General features: G+C 42.4%; 2 protein-coding genes across 2 annotated transcripts; one reads left to right on the top strand and one right to left on the bottom strand.

Moving 5' to 3' along the window:
• The first annotated feature begins 217 nt into the window (after positions 1 to 217).
• MTCH2 (mitochondrial carrier 2) lies at positions 218 to 18,138 on the top strand. The gene is made up of 13 exons (XM_089520518.1): positions 218 to 484; positions 4,817 to 4,901; positions 5,710 to 5,816; positions 7,701 to 7,727; positions 7,986 to 8,042; positions 11,338 to 11,395; positions 12,977 to 13,028; positions 13,220 to 13,279; positions 13,614 to 13,707; positions 14,058 to 14,105; positions 14,568 to 14,635; positions 17,024 to 17,099; positions 17,944 to 18,138. The coding sequence occupies exons 1-13, from the start codon at positions 398 to 400 to the stop codon at positions 18,028 to 18,030; spliced, it is 906 nt and encodes a 301-aa protein (XP_089376644.1). The 5' UTR covers positions 218 to 397; the 3' UTR covers positions 18,031 to 18,138.
• Positions 2,345 to 2,923, bottom strand: LOC149314101 (phospholipase A2 crotoxin basic subunit CBd-like). The gene has a single exon (XM_089520519.1). It carries the CDS (start codon positions 2,918 to 2,920, stop codon positions 2,372 to 2,374), a length of 549 nt encoding a protein of 182 aa, XP_089376645.1. The 5' UTR covers positions 2,921 to 2,923; the 3' UTR covers positions 2,345 to 2,371.
• Positions 18,139 to 18,847: the final 709 nt, after the last annotated feature.

Genomic DNA, 18,847 nt, shown 5'->3' with positions numbered 1-18,847 from the left:
CCTACAGGGCCTCTCCACAGACTGAGTGTTCAGACTAACACAGCTATATCTTTCAACAACAACAACAACAACAATAATAATATGCCTCTGAGGAAGTAGGCTGAAGCCTAGGAAGCTCATGGTGCCAATTTCTCTTTCAGTGAGTCTCAAAGGTGCCACAAGATGTCTCTCAAAGACACACCTGGCCGCCTACCCCTCCTCCCTCCCTCCCTCCCTGTGTCCCTGCCCGAGTGGGGCCTAGTCCTGGGCTGGAAGCGGGGCAGACAGTGAGGCGGAGGGAGCCCGGAAGTGGCCTCTGCCTCGGCGTCCTTCCCTCCTCCTCCTGCTGCTGCTCCCCTTCCTTCCTTCCTTCCTTCCTTCCTTCCTTCCTCCTCCTCCATCGGGAGCCCGGCAGAGCATGGCGGACACGGCCTCGCAGGTGCTGCTGGGCTCCGGCCTGACGGTGCTCTCCCAGCCCCTCATGTACGTCAAGGTCCTCGTCCAGGTGAGGCCTCCGCCAGGAACCCAGGCCCCGGAGAGGCAGAGGGAAGGAATAACCCACCCTCCTCCTCCTCCTCCTCCTCGTCCTCCTTTTCCAGGAGGCGTCCTCCATCCCAGCCCCCTTCTGTCCAGAGGAACCCTGAAATGGCTCCCTCCCAGATTGGGAGCCTGGCTCAGAAGCCTGGGCTGACAATTACTAGAGGAGTGTTTTCAGCGTTTATCATTTGCAATGTCCTCCATTTGTTCCAGGGAAGGTCCTCCACTTGCGGTGCCCGGTCCTCCTTTGTGGCCAGGGCATCTGGGCAGCCTGTCCTCCATTTTACCTTTCTGTCCAGGAGGGATTCCAAAATGCCCTCCGTTTGCAGAAGGACGAAGAAGTTTGCATTTACTGACAGTGTCTTCAGCTTTTTTTAGTTTGGTGGCGTCCTCCTTTTCCCCCTCCCTTCTCTCTCGTCCTACATTTAGTGGCGAGGACATTTCCCCCTGTCCTCCATCCCAGCCTCCTCCTGTCCAGGAGGAGGTCCCAAATGTCCTCCATCTGGAGCGCCAATAAAATAGCAAGGGTTTATATAGTGCTATTAGTGCTTTCAGCTTTTTATTTTATAATGTCCTCCATTTTGGGGTGCCTTGTCCTCCTTTGCGGTGAGGACATGTCTGGTCACCCTGTTTCTAGGACCTGTCCTCTATTTCAGCCTCCTTCTGTCCAGGAGGAGTTCCCAAATGCCCTCCATTTTGAGCATGAACAAGAAGCATGGGCTTATATTCGGATGAATGAGTGTCTTTAGCTTGTATTTGGTCCTTGTCCTGCATTTTCCTTGAACGTCCTCCCTTTCAACCTTCTGTCCAAGAGGAATCCCCAAATGCCCTCCATTTTGAGCATGACTAAGAATTATGGACTTACATTTCTATGAGTGTTTTTAGTTTTTATTTGGTGATGTCCTCCATTTTTTCCACGGAAGGTCCTCCAGTTGCGGTGCCTGGTCCTCTTTTGCAGTCAGGACGTCTGGTCAGCCTGCCCAGATCAGCCTGTCCTCCATTTGAGCTTTCTGTCCGGGAGAAATTCCAAAATGACCTCCATTTGGAGTGGGACTAAGAAACACGGATTTACCTTGATAGTTTTTATTTGAATGCCGCCCTCCATTTTGTGGTGCCTTGTCCTCTTTTTCAGTGAGGAGGGTCTCTGGTCACCCTGCCCACCGCAGCCACCTCTCCCTTTGCCCACTGCCTTTTCTGGGGGTGGCAGACCCCAGACCCCTTCTCCTGAGGCGTCTTGCTTCCACTGCTTGCGGCTGTTGTTGTGTGCCTCCAACTGACTTATGGTGACCCTAAGGCGACCCTATCCTGGGGTGTTCTTGGGTTAAGAACTTCAGTGTTTTGCCATTGCCTTCCCCTGAGGCTGAGAGCGGGTGACTTGTCCAAGGTCACCCAGTGGGTTTTTATGCTCAAGTGGGGATTTGGACCCTGGTCCTAACTGCAAAGGAGAACAAGGCACTGCAAAATGTAGGACATTCAAGTAAAATGGGGGCCATGACCAAATAAAAGCTAAAAATACTCATACAGACATAAATTCATACTTCTTGGGCATAGTCAAAATGAAGGAGATTTTGGAATTCCTCCTGGGCAGAAGATTGAAATGTAGGACGTGCCATGGAAAAGGAGGATGCCTGGTCACCCTGACCCTGGTCTCCAGAGCTATAGCACAACATTCAAACCAGTAGACCATGCTGGCCGCCTCCCTTCCTCCTCTTCCCCTTCCTCCACTTGCCTTCAGACGGTGGCTTCCGAAGCATTTACTTGTACTGGCTAAAACTCTGTGTTTTGGGGGGCGATGACCAAGTGGTGCCGCTACCCCCTCTGCCAGTTCTTTTTTCAGACTTCATAGTTTTTTCTCTTAGGAAGCTTCTCTTCCGTTGGATAGAGTGGGAAGACTTCCTGGGGGTAAGAAGAGTTCAGTCCAGTTACGGTGGGTAGCTGGGCAAGAATCCTTGGGTCCTCTGCAGAGATCCCCCTTGTAAAAAGAGTGCTTTCTCTGGGGTTTTGCTCCTGTCAAGCACTCTGCCAGCTGCTTGTCACACTCGCATGCCATCCGGCCACAGAGGCTGGTAGACCGGCATTCAGTCTCTGAACCTCTGCACGAGAGTTTGTAGCGCTTCCACTTTACTCGGTTGTGACATTTCAGTGAAACCCTGGCGTGGCGGTAACAACAGTCATGCAAAAAACAGCACTGATCCACCGCATCCAGAGGATGTCCAGAGCCACCTGTTCCACAGTAGCAGCCATACCTGTTGAGTGCAAGCAGCGGGATTTTCAGGCGGGGCCGATAACACCACAGAGTCAAGACCAATTCCAAAACACTGCGTTTGTCTCGTTTGCTGCCTTCACTGTCTTCACATTCTTGGGAGAACAGCACTGCCAATGCTAGCCACACAGCAGTCCTCATTGCAGAAATCACTGTTAACAATGAGCAGTCTTCATTGCAGAAATCACTTCATTGTAGAAATCACTGCTAACTAAATCATACTTTCAGGGTGGTTCTGCCTACTCAGATGTCCTTGTGAGTTCTCTGAAATCCCAGTCAGTTTAAGCCAGAACAGAAATATGCATGTCTCCTATTCAAATCAATCATTTTCTCTTTTTTATTGGCAGGGTCTGGGACACTCCCAGTAGTTTCATACTCAAGCACTTCTTTTTTTAGTACCTTTGGTTGGATGTTACTTTTGGACACTTGTGGTTTTTTACTTGTGCATCATTATTGGCTGAAAAGCATAGCTGACAGAAACAACAACTTGTCTGTGCAAGTGTTTAACAGCCCATACATTTTTAATATTCATCTTCTAATCACACATGAGAAGAAATCTGTGTAAAACTTCAGAATGTAATGTTCTGAATTTTAGAACACAGAACATCTGTAAGGATATCTGCTTGTTTTACCTCATAACACTTACTGCTTTTATATTTTAACCACTCTGAGGGCTATATTGGAGCCTTTTGGAAGAACAGCACTCCTAAAAATTAATACTGTTTACCTTTACCTGTAAAGCATGTTGGCTCTTATGGGGCGTCAAAGCTGGGAAAGGTGGCACCGACTTCATCCATAATATGAAGTCAAAGGCTTTCATGGCCGGCATCCATAGTATTTTGTGGGTTTTTCGGGCTATGTGGCCATGTTCTAGCAGAGTTCTTTGAAGATGCCAGCCACAGATGCTGGTGAAACATCAGGAATAAACACTTCTAGAACATGGCCACATATCCCGAAAAACCCACCAAAAAACTATCACCCATAATACTTTCAGTTGAATTGCAGACTTCCTTGTTGATATGTGTTACAAACTATAGAAAATATATTGCTTGGTTGGGTGCTCTTACTAATCAAGCAGGGGTTTACATTGTGCAGAACAAAGTAGTTCCACCTTAGGAAGCGCACACCTAGTTATTTTAAGGATTATTGGCCTAGTGATAACAAGCTCCAGATTGTACCAAGGAAATGTGTCTGATACCAGATTAGAAAAAATACTGCTGTGGGGCTGGAGTTAGTTTGGAGAGAAGAAAAAGGGCAAATGTGCTGGGGTAGGTGTTTGGAAGTATGCTTTCCAGTTCTCAGTTTATTGTATAGCACTACAGGGTGGCATCTGATCTCTAATGAAATTTCTGAACAGCAGATTACCTTGAGACTGACTATGTAAGAATATGGTCAGTTGCTAAACATAGTCATTTTGATGTGAAGTCAAAGGCTTTCGCAGCTGGCATCCAAAGTTTTTTGTGGGTTTTTCGGGCTATGAGGTCGTGTTCTAGAAGAGTTTATTCCTGACATTTCTCCAGCAGCCGTGGCTGGCATCTTCAGAGAATGCTAACCTGGAAGTGTGTGTGTGTGTGTGTGTGTGTGTGTGTGTGTGTGTGTGTGTTTGTGTGTGTGTACATACACACACACACACTGTTGGTTGAGAGGAAGTGATTTACATGTTAATCTGTTTATTGTTCGTTTCCTCAGCCAACAGTACATATACTCAACTCTTCCATGCCAGCATTCTTTGAAGATGCCAACCAGAGTTGCTGACGAAACACCAGGAATAAACTCATCTAGGACACGGCCTCATAGCCGCCCCCCCCCCAAAAAAAAACCATAAAAAAACTATAGTCATTTTGATATTTGAAGCTTAACAGTTAGCAGTGCAGCACTGGAATGTAGAACAGAAATGTGTAGTTTCTTTTCTCTTTCATCGTAAACCTGTTGAACAATTGAATATTTGGATTAACACAGCCAGGAAATCTTGAAGTGATACCTTAGGGCATTGTATGCTTTGTAGAGATTGCTGCACACTGTCTCTTTATTTTAAAGGTGGGATATGAACCTCTCCCTCCAACTCTGGGAAGAAATATTTTTGGGCGACAGGTCTATCAGCTGCCTGGCCTCTTTGCTTATGGTGAGTGGATAATAAAAGAATTTTGCAAATGAGCCAGAAAAAAGCCTAAAGCAATATTGGATTGCTGTAGATATTAGGCTATGCTTGTCTACCCGTGCCTTTGAAGCAGATCTGGTATATATAGAGAACTTGTAATTTTTGAAGGGTGACGGTAATATTTATGTAAAGAAAGTCATGAGTACCTGGGCTGGGCATTTAAAGGAGGTATGAGAAGTGCAGACATGGTTACTAGCTTTTGAATCCCACTTAAGCTAGAAATGAGCAATTAGAAATTATACTGTCTGTTTCTGTGGCCTACAACTCTTCCAGTCATCACAAATATTATTTGTCCTGTACAAGTAAGTGCATGTACCAGCAATATCAAACACACCTCATTCTCAAGCTTATGTAGTAATACTGGTGGCCTTGATCTGGTATTTCCACACACTATTACTCCTACTAACAGTTATTAGCTTTGGCTTTGTGATTCCTGTTACAGTAGAAAATGGCAAAGGGCAGGGTGCTGGTGAATGCTGATATTATTTCAGTTGCAGTTAAATGTGTTAAGATCAATGACATGAAGACAGTTTACTGTGTTAAATGTTATGCCCAATAGTAAGTAGAGTGACTTTTGTACTGACGTTTAGAACCTAGCACTAGGTGTAAAGTTTCTAGCATGGAGCAAGGTGAGTCTATAAAGTAGTTTCAAGTGCATGACAACCATGACTATCATTTCTTAGATGTTTTGAATCTCTTTTCAGGCAAGTATGCTAAGGAGAATAGTCAATTTGGGAACAGATTCTTATCTTTGTGTTAACTTTGTTTCCAGCTAAACACATTATGAAGATTGATGGAAGGGCTGGACTCTTCAAAGGTTTGGCTCCTAGACTCTGTTCTGGAGCCATTGGCACTGTAGTACATAGTAAAGTTTTACAGGTAACTTTATAATTCTCTTGTATAACAAGTGTTATTACACAAGTCGGGAACTTACACAGTAAGCCACTCTTCCCTTAATTAAGTAAGAGATTAGCATATTATTGGGGAACAGGTAGGTTTGTTTATCTAAAGTCGTGTTGAACTTTGGGAAGAGACTCCTGCTTTTGACATTTTGTTCATAGGCTGAAAACATTAATTTAAATTTAATTCAGGCTTTTCTTTGGGCTCCCTTTTCCCATTAGAAGTAATTAAAATGATAAACTGAAGAAATTTTGAAACAAAATGGATTTTTCCAATAGTTGCCTTGATTTCCTGGTCTGCTAGTATCTTGAAAAAAAGCAATGTTTCTAAATACAGAAATTTATATGTAAGGACATTACTGTAGGCATAGCTCTCATTCCAGGTAGAAGAAACAGACTGGACTGTAACTGGCTCCATTAATTCTGCTTATTATTGTTCCAATATGGTTATACGTTTTTGGGGGCAAGATTGGAGTTGGGTGGCTAGTCTCTTAAGAGACTATGCTTTAAGTTAGAATAGGGTTGGCTGGTTAAAACCAAATAACTTTTTAAAAAAACCTCTTGGTTTTTAATCATTTTATAGTATAAAATGCCATTCGGAAACAAATTCTTCTATTAACAGCGGTTCAACCAAAACAAGCATCTTTAAAAGAACAATTATTAGTAAAACTAGTGACCATAACATCTGAACTCCATTTTGTTACTGATTTTTCTGATTTAGTCCTATATTGGTGTAATCCTATACTCCTATATGTAGGCTAACGATTTGTCAATTTAATTCCCAAGGGTTTATTGAAAGCTGTAAATCATATCAGAGCGTAACTACTTTGGATTTTTAATGCTAGAAAGCATTAAAACATTGTTGATCAAGCTTTCTAATACATAAAATAATATTTCACATTATAACATAGTATAATAAACAGGATTCAAGGTTGTTTTTTTTAAAATTAAAACAATACCAAAACAAAACTACACCCTGGTTAAAAATTTTAAAAACTACATTTAACACCCCCCCCACCCCCCACCCCGATTTAGAATGTGATTTCTCAATCCAGATTTAGAAGACTGCAGTAGAACTATTTTCTCTCAAAAATGCACACATTTTACTCAGGCAGTCTGAAATTATTTTAAAACTGAAAGAGTAGAAATAGGCTTACTCTTGATTTTAAAAGTAAAGATGTTTATATAATCCAGAGTCACAGTGAAACTGCATGTGTATGAATAGATACATGTACAAAAATGAAGCAATTTGTGCCTAGTTCCCCAATGTAGATATTGGAGGCTGCATTTATAGTGAAGTAAATGGTGCACTGAGAGCAAGTGTGGTGTGGTGGTTTGAGTGTTGGATTAGGGCCCTGAGAGATGAGAGTTCGACTCACCACTCAGTCATAGTAACCCACTGGGTAATCTTGGGAGAGGTCACACTCTCTCAGCCTGAACATGAATGCAGTAGTAAATCTCTGAATAAATCTTTCCAGTAAACCCTTTGATAGGTTCACCATATATTGAAGTCAACTTGAAGGCATTCAAGAACAACAAATGGTGTACTTGTCCTCTAGCAACTAAACTGTTATCTTAGAGAGTTATCTTTAAGCAGCCTTTGTACTGTGGTTGTGTGCGGTATTCATAGCTTTCATTTTTGTGCTTTACAGAATTCATAGGTAAAGACAGATCTGTCCTTGTCCCCTAAGGAGTTTACAGTTTTAGATAGCTAATAAGAAGGGCAATGGGGTAAGTGTGGTAAGCATTAGGAGTGAAGAATGATGCAGGTGCAGTTACCTATGTTTAAAACTTGACAGCAGTTGAGAATAAGGATTGAGGTGATAAAACATGAACTTTACTCTTCTATTTTTCTTTTATCTAGCATTGCCAGGAAGCTGACCAATCAGAGGTATGCTGGTGCTAAATTCTATACGTGACTTCCTTCTTCCTTGCCCCGCGAGTCAGTTGCTACTTTGAATGGGTGTTGGGAGATCTGTGACTTGTATATGGAATAGTGCAATGAAAGTGCACCCTATAAAAAGTGGGAGAGTCTCTAGAGTATATTTGACACCAAATTATAAAATGCAAACCTCATGAAATAACTGGTTGCTTTGTGCTGCCACCCCATGGCTTGTGAAATTGATTTTTTAAAATGATTTTTCTCCAGGAACCAGAGACCAGTCGAAAGGAATCTGGGTCCTCTCTGGATCAAGTTATTAAGGAGGTAAGAGCGATTTGCCATGGGACAAAGTAGATATGAATGAATTAGGCTTTCACACTCCTGGGGACAGAGCATATGGGGTGGCAATTTATTCTCTTACTGTGCAGATTCAGCCCTGATAGTGCTGAGAGCACAGTCTGACATCTTTTACCATAAATATTATGACCTGTATTTTCATTGGGGAACTGTAATATATCACTATATCTCCACCTCTACTACATTAAATTAGTGAAGTGCCTGATGAGGGCAGAAGCAGGGCCATTACAATGCAGGGATCCCTTCTGGGGTGCAGTACATTGTATCTCCATGAATTCAGCAAATGTGCCCCCGACAGTGTTTGGGGAAGGCCTTGCCCCCATTTGTGAGAATAACCAAAGTACAGTTACTTGTTTTTGTCCACATAATAGAATCGTAGAATCTTAGAGTTGGAAGGGGCTGCAAGAGCTGGCTATTCCAAACCCCTGGCATGCAGGGGTACTTAATTTCAGCGCTCTTGAAAAATGCCCATCCAACCTCTGTTTAAAGACCTCCAAAGAGGGAGAATCCACCAATCTGCCAGCCAGTCTCTTTCACTGTTGAACAGCTTTTCCAGTAAAAATAGTCTTCTTAATGTTTAAGTGAAATCTGTATTCTGGTCTCTGGAGCAGCCGGAAACAAGTTTTCTCCATCTTATACAGGACATACCTTCAGCTATTTAAAGATGGCTATCATGTCATCTTTCAGTCTCCCTTTTTGCAAGTTAAATGTAAGACTGAGTAATAAACTGGGTTGGGGCAAAGTTCAAGTCTTTGTTATTAAATTTGGCCCCTTCAAGGATACATCATTTTTAGTCTGTTGACATTAGTCAACATTGAGGAATGGAGGATGAGAAAGCTGGCTTTCACCATGAGATATTGTACTAAAGTATCCCATACCCAGTCCTATACTCTTTGGAGTAGTTTTGCTTGTGGAATATCCTTTACTTTTGTCTAATTCAGTAGGACTTCAGTCTCTTAATTCTCTGAAACAATTCTACTTGTTCCCAACTCAGAGAAGCATTTTTGGATCATCATTTGATACTACAATGTTTGAAGCAAGCATCTAGTTCATTTTTTTGCAAAATCATTAATTTTGGTGTGCAGGGGCTCTCAGACCTCTAAATAAAAAGCAGAATTATTTGAATGGATGCATGTATCGAATCACAATGGCCCTAGGACACTAGAAGTCAGGCAGCTAGGTGAATAATAATTATTATTATTATTATTATTATTATTATTATTATTATTATTTGTATACCGCCCTCTGGCAAACCAATCCGGGCGGTTAACAACAGTAAAATATAAAATATGACAATTAAAAACACTTTATCCCTCCCCCCTTAAGACAGTATTAAACAGTATAACATATTAAAACACAATATCAATGCATAAAAACAACAATTAAAAACTAAAAACCCTGATATCCCTCTGTTGATCGTCAACCATCACTAAGATGGGGCCACGGGAGGAATGAGGGAATCAGGGAACCTGGGCCGGGATGGTTAATCTGGAAAGGCCTGTCGGAAGAGATCCGTCTTGACCGCTTTTTTAAAGCTGTCTAATGATGTTATCTGACGGATCTCATCCGGCAGGTCGTTCCAGAGTTTGGGGGCGACAGCAGAGAACGCCTTCTGGGAGGTCGCCGCAAGCCTAGATTTTAAAGGCTGTAGTAAGTTCTTCCCTTCTTAGGTGAGCAATGGGCTACATGTCAATTCCTAGGGTTCTGATAGATCAAGGGGCTATTTCTAAGGGCCCGTACAGACAGGCCAAAATAAAGCTGCTTCAAGTCACTTTGGAGGTATGCTGTTTCAATGATGCATGCGTCCTAAGACGTCAGAAGCCATGCCAAAGCTACGCTTTGGTGCAGCTTCTAGCCTCTTAGGATGCATGCATCATTTAAGTAGCATACCTCCAAAGTGACCCGAAGCAGCTTTATTTTGGCCTGTCTGTATGGGGCCATTGTAATGGAAATACAGGCCACACTCCCAGTGTAGTAAAATGGTTAGAATAATGATAATTTGGACTGAAGTCCTAAGGACTGGAGCACAGCTTTAATGCAGCTTCCAGACTCTTAGGATGCATGCATCATTGAAACAGCATACCTCCAAAGTGACCCGAAGCAGCTTTATTTTGTCCTGTCTGTACGGGCCCTAAATTATCTATAACCTACTGTGATATGTCATTTGTTTGAAGTCAGATTTGATCTAAAGACAAATTGTAAATCTATTTTAACTGCAGGCTAACTGCAAAATGCAGCTTCTTAAGACAAATGCTTCAGATTGTAATTCATGCTACTCAACAATCATCGGCTGGAATCTTTATGGTAACTTAGCGCTGGCATAACTGTTTTGCCCACTATAAGTCACTACTTTGAGCATTATGCATCAGCAGCTTGGGTGGAAGCAGAAAAGAAAGCCATCTCAGTCACCACAGAAAAGTATCCTGAGCATTCAACAGCTGAATTTTTCTTGACAGAAAAGCCATCCACTACTTCATGTGGACCAGTGGCCATTTTCCACCTGCTGTTGCAGTTCTGCCTTTATTTTGGCCAGCAGGATTGTGTGTGTTGAACCCTTAAATGGGGACCTGCTAGATTACTGCACTACATTCTTATACCACTGCTATTCCACTTTAACTGCTCTGGCTGCCTCCTCTTGCATTCTGGGATTTGCAGTTTAAGGAGGGGCATTTACAATTCTCATCCAGACAGCTCTTAAGCCTCACTGAACTACAAGCCTCAGAATGCAACAGGAGGCAGCCAGAGCAGTAAAAGTGGAATAGCAGCACTGTAAGAGTGTAGTGCGTAATGTCAGGTTAGTAAACTAGGTCAGGCAGGGTGAGCAACCTCTGAGAGTCAAGTGACCATTTTTGCTGTTTCCAACTTTGCTGGACTGAATCACCAAAAACCACCCATGTCCACAAGAAATGGCAACATCATCCTCCCAGAAGCCTTCAAGGGGGCAAACCTGACTGTTTAAATGATGCTTCCTCACAAGCCTGAAAAGACTTCTTTAAAAAAAAATAAGCAGGAAATATGCCAGTGCTCCCTTCCGGTTTCTGATCAAAACTGTAAATAGCACGTTTTCACCCTCCCCTTCCAGGCTTCTGGGGTGTTGACATTTTTTGGATGAAAGTTCTTTAGAGTAGTTTGAGGCAGCTTGAGCTGCAAAGGACTGCATGCAGTCCAGGCTGTGTTTTGGCCACCCATACTATACTGTACACCTTGCTGTTTACTTGGCTATCCTTTCTGCTGATGTTTTTGCAATTGTTTTTCATCTTAGACTACTCAAGAGATGATTGCACGTTCTGCTGCTACTCTAGTCACTCATCCCTTTCATGGTATGTATCCAACTGTACCGTTTTGGTCATTGCCAGCATAAAGTTACCATGTGGTGGAGGAGAATTGCTTCCATCCCTGATGCTAGTTGCTTGCCTGGGCAATAAAAGAGAGGAAAGTTGTTGCCTGCCCCTTCCTTGTTCACTGTTGTATGAGCTTGGGATACTAATCCTATTTGTGGTTGGCATTGATTTTCTGACACTTATTTTAAAAACTAAACCAGGCAGCTTAAAACTACTTAGGTGGGGGAGCAGCCCTTTATGATTAAAAAACCCCTCTTAAGAAGAAAGGCTCAGACTAGCATATAAAAGGCTACTAAAGAAGGGGAGAAGATAAAGGAAATCAAGTCCAACGTGCTGTTGATGGTCCAGAAATTGGCCTTCTTCAGGGGCTATTCAGGAGTTGCAGTCTGCACTCTCAACAAATTGAACACTCTGAATATTAGAAGGTAGGACCCTTCCTTCTAATACTCTGAATGTCCAATTTGTTGAGAGTGCAGACTACAACTCCTGAAAACTCTGGTAATAGCCCCTGAAGAAGGCCAATTTGTGATAAGGCTGAAATGCACTGGGCTTTTTCAGATAATAAAGTTTGTGGACTATCAGCAGCATGTTGGACTTTGTTTTCTTTATCTCCCCCACTGTGAATATGTGCTTTCCAATTTTTTGTTCTGTTCTTACTAAAGAAAGGGGTCAGCTAGCCTTTATCTGGAGGGAGTTCCAATGCTTGGGTGCAGCCAGTGAGAAAAAAGTATTCACACTTTCTACTGGGCATATTCCTGGGGGCCCATGGGACATGTTAGGGCCTCTGATGATCTCAGTAGTCAGCTAGATTCATGCATAAATCACCTGCTCCTTCCATGGTACCTTCATATATCCCAAACCATGAAGTGCTGAAAAGATAATCACTGAGGGAGAAATTAAATGGAAGCTAGTATAACTGATTCATGAAGGAGGATTGGGAATCATGTGGTGCTCCAAGTATTGTACTGCAGCTCCTAGGAGCCCTGGTCAATATAGCTAGTGGTGTTGGATGTTGGGCGTTACAGTTCAGCAACATCTGGAGGGTTTCCCAGTTCCCATCTTTGCAGTATGAGAATTGTCCATTCCATATATGCACCAAGTCAATTTCTAAGCATTCCTCAAAGACAGCCTATGCAGAACACATTGCAGTAATTACAACACAATGTGACTACAAGATGCCTATCACTATGCCTGGTTCTGTGTTGTCCAAGAATGGATATAGTTGAGATACAACCCTCAATACGAAAAGGCAGTTGTGGCCATAATCAATATCTTGTTACTTCAAGGTGAAAGAACTCCCCCAATACAAGTCTGTTTTTTAAGGAAAGAGCTGCACTGAATAGCACTGGTTCCTGCATCGTTTGTAGTAACCAGAAGCAACTTTGTGTTGACTGGATTTTTTTTTAATTACAAGAATGATCAATGGAGCAGTAGGCTCATGGAGCAGAATTTCTTAATGTGTTTGGAACAGTTATGTTTTTATGTACCTGGATGGGGAGAGGATAGTATGGAAGATCTTCTTTGTTGATGGAATCCCCCTTCCCCTTCTTTGTCCTTTAGTGATCACACTGAGGTGTATGGTGCAGTTCATTGGCAGAGAGACCAAGTATAGGTATGTGCATCTTTGAGAGCTGTCTTCATTTGGGCTTTAATCCACAGACTGACCATTAGAACTGGCAAAACCAAAAACAGTCTGGAGGCAAATAGTCTATGTAACCACATTTCTTGATGTCTCTCTTGAATTTGGAAGCAGAAATGAAGCATCGCTCATTTAGTAACTTAATTTCTTTCTCTTTCTTTCAGTGGAGTGTTCAGCTCCTTTGTCACCATTTACCGGGAAGAAGGCATCTTGGGATTCTTTGCGTGAGTATTTTGCTGGGTGGATAGCTGCCTTGTATTCATGCCATGGTGGATGGCTGGGCTTTGCAGAGAGTGCTCACAGAGTGAATAGTGTGCATGTGAATACCAGTTTGTTGATAGGTTGGGGCATTGGGAAGGGGCTAGATATGTTATGCCATGAGCTTTTGGGAGGCATCTAATTGGTCATATTATAGAAGACTGGCCTGTCTCTTGTCCTGTGGATACAGCCAGAGTTCCTGTCTTGTGCAGGTTGTGTGCATGTTGGAAATGGAGAAAAATACAGGTTTTTCACCTAGGAATCTGCTTGCCTTTTCACTTGCCAAGTATTCTTTTTCAGGGGCCTTATTCCTCGCCTGCTTGGGGACATCCTGTCCTTGTGGCTCTGTAACATGCTGGCCTACCTCATCAATACCTATGCACTGGAGAATGGGGTAAGTGTACTACTACTGTGTGAAATATACAATGTGGGCCATGGAAGGATACACTCAGATAGGCTGGTGTAGGCAGTACGCCCTTGAATCCTGGTGTATTCATCTGTGTGGAGGACCTCATTCTGCTCCTGCTGCAGTAATCTCCCAAACATCTATTAACTAGAATATCCTTGTTTTTCCTCACTTTTTGTGGTAGTGCATAGCAACCACAGTTGGGTCTAGTACTTTCTGTTTAGAAATTTCTTAAGAAAATCAACTCATTTGGAGGATTAGGATGGGGTTGAAAATGAATGTTTCCTATGGAGGAATAGAGTTCTTTTAATTGTTTTTTCTTTCTTTATTCTTTCTAGGTCTCCACAATGTCTGAGATGAAGAGTTATTCTCAGGCTGTTACTGGAGTGAGTATACAGTTGTATTCTGTTCCATTTCATTGCAGGGGAGAGTGTTCTGAGAAGATGACCGTAGCCTTGATGACGTGCTCTAGAAGTGGATGCTAATCCACATAGAAGTAAGGATAGCTGCTAACAGCATCCTGGTCAATATGCCTTGCAGTCTTGAGACTTTTGGACCTCTACCCAAATTGGAAAACATTTACCAGTTAACCGGTGAGATCATATTATGGCTGATGTTTGAGCTACCATCCCATTCCTTACCTTTGTTCCAGAATCAATGCAAGCTCCCATCCCAGATCAGAAATGCTTCTGGAATAAATCTGTTTTAGTATCCTGGAAAACCTCTTTTCTCCACTAAGGGACAGGTGCCCTGCAGCAGGGTGACTACAGGAGTGGCTCTAGTTCTAAGAAGTTCTGGAAAAGTGGGCACTCTTTCCATTAGTACATCTTGCTCTGTTCTACTTACAGTTCTTCGCCAGTATGCTGACTTACCCCTTTGTACTTGTCTCAAACCTGATGGCCATTAATAGCTGTGGGTAAGTGCAAAATTTTTCTAATTTGTTTTTTGAGCTCATGGTTTAAAACAATCATTACATGAAGGTCAGTCTAAATAGGTCTTTGTTTCTCAGTTCCTTTCCATCATAAGACAGTGAGAGTTTTAGAATGTGCTGTGTCTTGCAATTGTTTCCTCCATATTTTCAGCAGCTGTTCTTGGGAATGTTGGTACAGCTGCCCACAGAAAAATAAAGCTTCCACAGTTTTGTCTAGGTAGTAATTGGAAAGTGTCTTAAAATAACTCGTAAGGTTTTAATTTAAAATTTCAGCGGTCAAAGAGCCATTCCTTTAATATGCCCTACCTATATCTAAAATAGTTGTGGGTGGAAAATCAGCTCAAGACTTCTAAAAATGTGAATGCACGAGATTCAATCTTCTTGGTTTGAATCTTGGTAGCAACTGCCATATAAATCTTTATAAATTTATGTGGACTCCAAAGTGTATTCAGTAAACTGCCCTCCCCTAGCAAGGGTGAAAAAATTAGTAAAACTGTGTAATGAGGTGGCCATCTGCCATGAGGCAGATGGGTTTTAGAGTCTTGGTTGACAATATAGCCAGACATTAACAGCTGTGCAGTAGCACAAAGTAGTCAGTTTATATTAGTGACCTTGTCTGATACTTTTTGCAACTTTGAGGCTGGGAAAAGATATGAATACTGGGAACAGATTGAATGAATTTTTCTTTCTTGCTAACCTGCTTGTACAGTTCTCATAACTACAAGGGGGAGAAACAGGTCATACTTCTGCACTATTTAAAACTTGGGAGTCTATCTTCCATCAGCCTCACACTGGAGGGGAGCCCTATCCAGCCATGAGGAATTTGCTCACTGCCTGGGGATAGTCTGTCTAGAATTAGTTTGGGGACTCAATTCTTCTATTATTATTCTATTATTATTATTATTATTATTATTATTATTATTATCTGTAAATTTACGCAGCGCTGTACATACAATCTTTTAATTAGATGGTTCCCTGCCCTCAGGCTTACAATCTAAAAAGACACGACACAAAAGGAGAAGGGAGTGGTGGTGGGGAAGGGGATGAGGTCCAGCAGTTCTTCTCTACCTCCGAGGCCTGGACCAAGGGAGATGGACTGGAGGGAAGGCTTGGCTTCATAATGGATGGTTAAGAGAATGCTGGAATCCCATACGTGAAAGGGCTGGGATGCTTTATCTTCTAGCAATAATTCTGTTAGGTCTCATGGGAGACCTTGAAACTACAGCCTGTTCTTGCATAAAATGAACCAGGATGCATTTGCACCTGGTGGTCACTTTTTTCTAATTCAGGTTTATTTTACTAGCTGGCAAATGGACATTAGTGGTTACTTAATGAATCTAATAACATAACATTTGTTGTATTACAAACTGGAACTAAAATTAATTTGGTATTGTTAACACTTGTTGTAGACAAGATACTTATTCCTACAAGCTTATTTTTATTGCAACACAAAAGTTAAGTCAATTAAAACTAACTTCCACTTGCTGGTTGCATAAGTATCTCCCCCCCCCTCCCCCGCCAATATTTGGTAGAAGTTACTCTGGCAGCAATTACAGCTGTGAACCTTCTTGGGTAAGTTTGTCATACACATTTTTTGTATGAAATAAAATAAAAATGTAATCAGTGCTTCTTAAAATATCTGATGTGTGACACCAGCAGTTTTTCCCCATTGTGCTAAGGACTGGTATGATATTTGAATCCGTGGGTTACAGTTGTTTCTTTCTTTCCTGGAAATGCCACAGACTGCCAGCTGATAGTTCATGGTCCACAGACCACCATTTTAAGTAGCACTGTTGTAAACTCGGAACTGTCTTAAAGAGTGAGCTCTACTTGATCAGCACAGATGTCTGCCTAGTCTGATACTCTGTTTCCAGAAGCAACTCACAAGGAAGAAATTAAGCCAGCACTCTTCCCTTCTCAGTTGGTTCCAACCTCTGATATTCATAGAGATCCTGCCCATAAGTATAGGGACCCCACTTAGCTATAACATTAGTTACATGTTGTGTAATAACCTGTTTCTGTTTGCTAATCTTGAAGGCATGGCCTGTCAGCTTTGTTGTGATAATTCTCTCCATTGTCTACTACCCACATTCTATTACTATAAGAAAGAGAGAAAAGTTTCTCTCCATTTTTTCTGCACCATTCACTATTACAGCCCTAAATGTCTATTCATTCCTTCCATACATGTAACACATACTACACATAGTACACTCTGGATTTCCTTTAGAGCAGGATATACTGCTTTAGAAATTGTGCCTGGGCTACTGCATTCCAAGTAGACTTGAGTCTAGAAATCTAGTACAAGCATGATATTCAGATGAGGTGTTACTGATGAGCCATTTTAATACAACCTTGTTCTCTTCTATTTCCCAGGCTTGCTGGCGGCCTCCCCCCTTATGCGCCAGCTTACGGCTCCTGGTTGCACTGCTGGAGCCAGCTACAGAGGGAGGTATGTTGTACTTGTCTTTCCTTCCTTACACAAAACTGTAGTTTTGTCTTAGATGTGGGATCCAGAACCACTGGTGATGCAAAGTCCTCCTTCAAAGTGAGCTCAGAAAGGTGGGTTTGGCAAACTCTATGCCACACAAATATGTAATTGGGTGCTTTGGAGGGAGTGTCCTCCCCTACTTCTTGATATATTCCAGCTGTCATTCCAAGTCCCATTGTTTTAGGGCATGGGCTAAGCCAGCCCATTAAAGGACCATTCAACATTAAGACAGTCTGCGGAAGTGTCTTACTCTGTTACAGTTTTTGTCTCAGAACAGCAGTCTCTCACTTGGGAAAGAGATATGAACTGGCAGATATAGAAACTGTTTGTGGACAGTCATGGGGCTGATTCAGCTCTGTAGAAATGGTTGTGGTACAAGGTGTCTTGCAAGGGCTGTACCAATATCTGATTGGTTTGGGCTGCTTCTTTGGAAGTGCTTAGCTTATTCTCCTTCTGGAAGTATGCACACTTTATATGTGGAATGTGGCTGTTGATGAAAGTCTTCTTATACAAATAACCTACCATAAGAATTCTAATATGGCAGTTTCCCCCACATGACCTTACCATGTCAGTTTCTCCATAGTCCAGCTATCCTTAGAGTTTGAATGAGTAAGAAATGTTCCTGGGCTGATGCTACAGACTGGAAAGGCAATGGGCTATTGGGAGTGAGTGTTTTTGGCTCTACCAATGCTATCCCAAAATGCTTCAGATTTGCCTCCACATTTCACTGTGCTGGGCCCTCTGAGCTCAGCTTTTCTTTCTCCCCAAGCTCCTTCACATACTTGCCTTTTCTTCACTTATTTAGGGCAACATGAGCCGAGGCAACAGTCTGTTTTTCCGGAAGGTGCCTGCAGGGAAGCGGTATGTGTGGGAGGAGAAGAGATTTCACTGAGTCCCAGGCCTCTTGTGGCTGCTCCAGATGCACAGAAATGATGGCAGTGTGTTGATTTCTATACAGTTCTTTTTTTAAAAAAATAATCATTTAATCTTGGGAAATGGACTTGGCTATGAGCATGACTTAATGAAATGGGTGCAAAGGGTGGTGTGCTTGTGGGGAAGAATTTTACATTCATTTTTTAGATCAATGGAGAGAGGTGGGGCATTTGATTGACAAAAAAAAGAGCCACCACTCTTGGGCAAAGTGCGTGTGGCTTTACCTTCTCCAGAGAGGAAAGTGGTAGAGGGAGTGTTCTCTTCCTTTCCCAGTGTTCTAATGGGGCTGTACCTTCCTAGGACCATCCCATCCCTGGTCTAGTATGAACTGGTGGTAGGCCTCTGTACTTCTCCTAGACACAAAGATTCCAGGTGGAATGGGGTTTCATTTAGTCCTGGATATTTTATTCAGATTTTCTAGATTAATTTACGGATATTTTTCTCCTGTCCTCTGGCAAGTCCCCCCCCCCCCTTTCATCTCTTCAAACATATTGAAACCCAGGCTTGAAAAGCCTAGAATTTAAACTGCAGATCCTGCTTGGCTTTGCAGCAAATTAAATCTTACCAGGACTGTTGTGGAAAAATCAAGTATGTGTTCAGTCCCTAAGGAGATTAGGAGAGTGCCTCTAAACTTCCCTGGCTACCCAGCTGAGGGATATTTGGCCTGTGATGACCACCACAAGAAGAAGGTATTTTTCTATAGTGCCAGATTCATGGGGAAGTTTTCTTGCACAGCTCCTCAGCGGGAAGATTAGGCAGCCTTTCTCACATAAGTT

Source organism: Sceloporus occidentalis, unplaced genomic scaffold (genome assembly GCF_023333645.1).
Source record: "Sceloporus occidentalis isolate IW3139 unplaced genomic scaffold, rSceOcc1.0.p SCAF_4, whole genome shotgun sequence".
Taxonomy (NCBI): Eukaryota; Metazoa; Chordata; class Lepidosauria; order Squamata; family Phrynosomatidae; genus Sceloporus; species Sceloporus occidentalis.
The sequence above is the reverse complement of the archived record's forward strand: the minus strand, read 5'-3'. Positions and strand labels throughout refer to the sequence as shown.

Bases quoted from the DNA above. Each gene is read 5' to 3' on its own strand.
- MTCH2 (XM_089520518.1), top strand. From the start codon at position 398: ATGGCGGACACGGCCTCGCAGGTGCTGCTGGGCTCCGGCCTGACGGTG. The intron at 13,029-13,219 runs GTATGTGCATCT...TCTTTCTTTCAG, and splicing joins GGCAGAGAGACCAAGTATAG to TGGAGTGTTCAGCTCCTTTG. The intron at 13,280-13,613 runs GTGAGTATTTTG...ATTCTTTTTCAG, and splicing joins GGCATCTTGGGATTCTTTGC to GGGCCTTATTCCTCGCCTGC.
- LOC149314101 (XM_089520519.1), bottom strand. From the start codon at position 2,920: ATGAGGACTGCTGTGTGGCTAGCATTGGCAGTGCTGTTCTCCCAAGAA.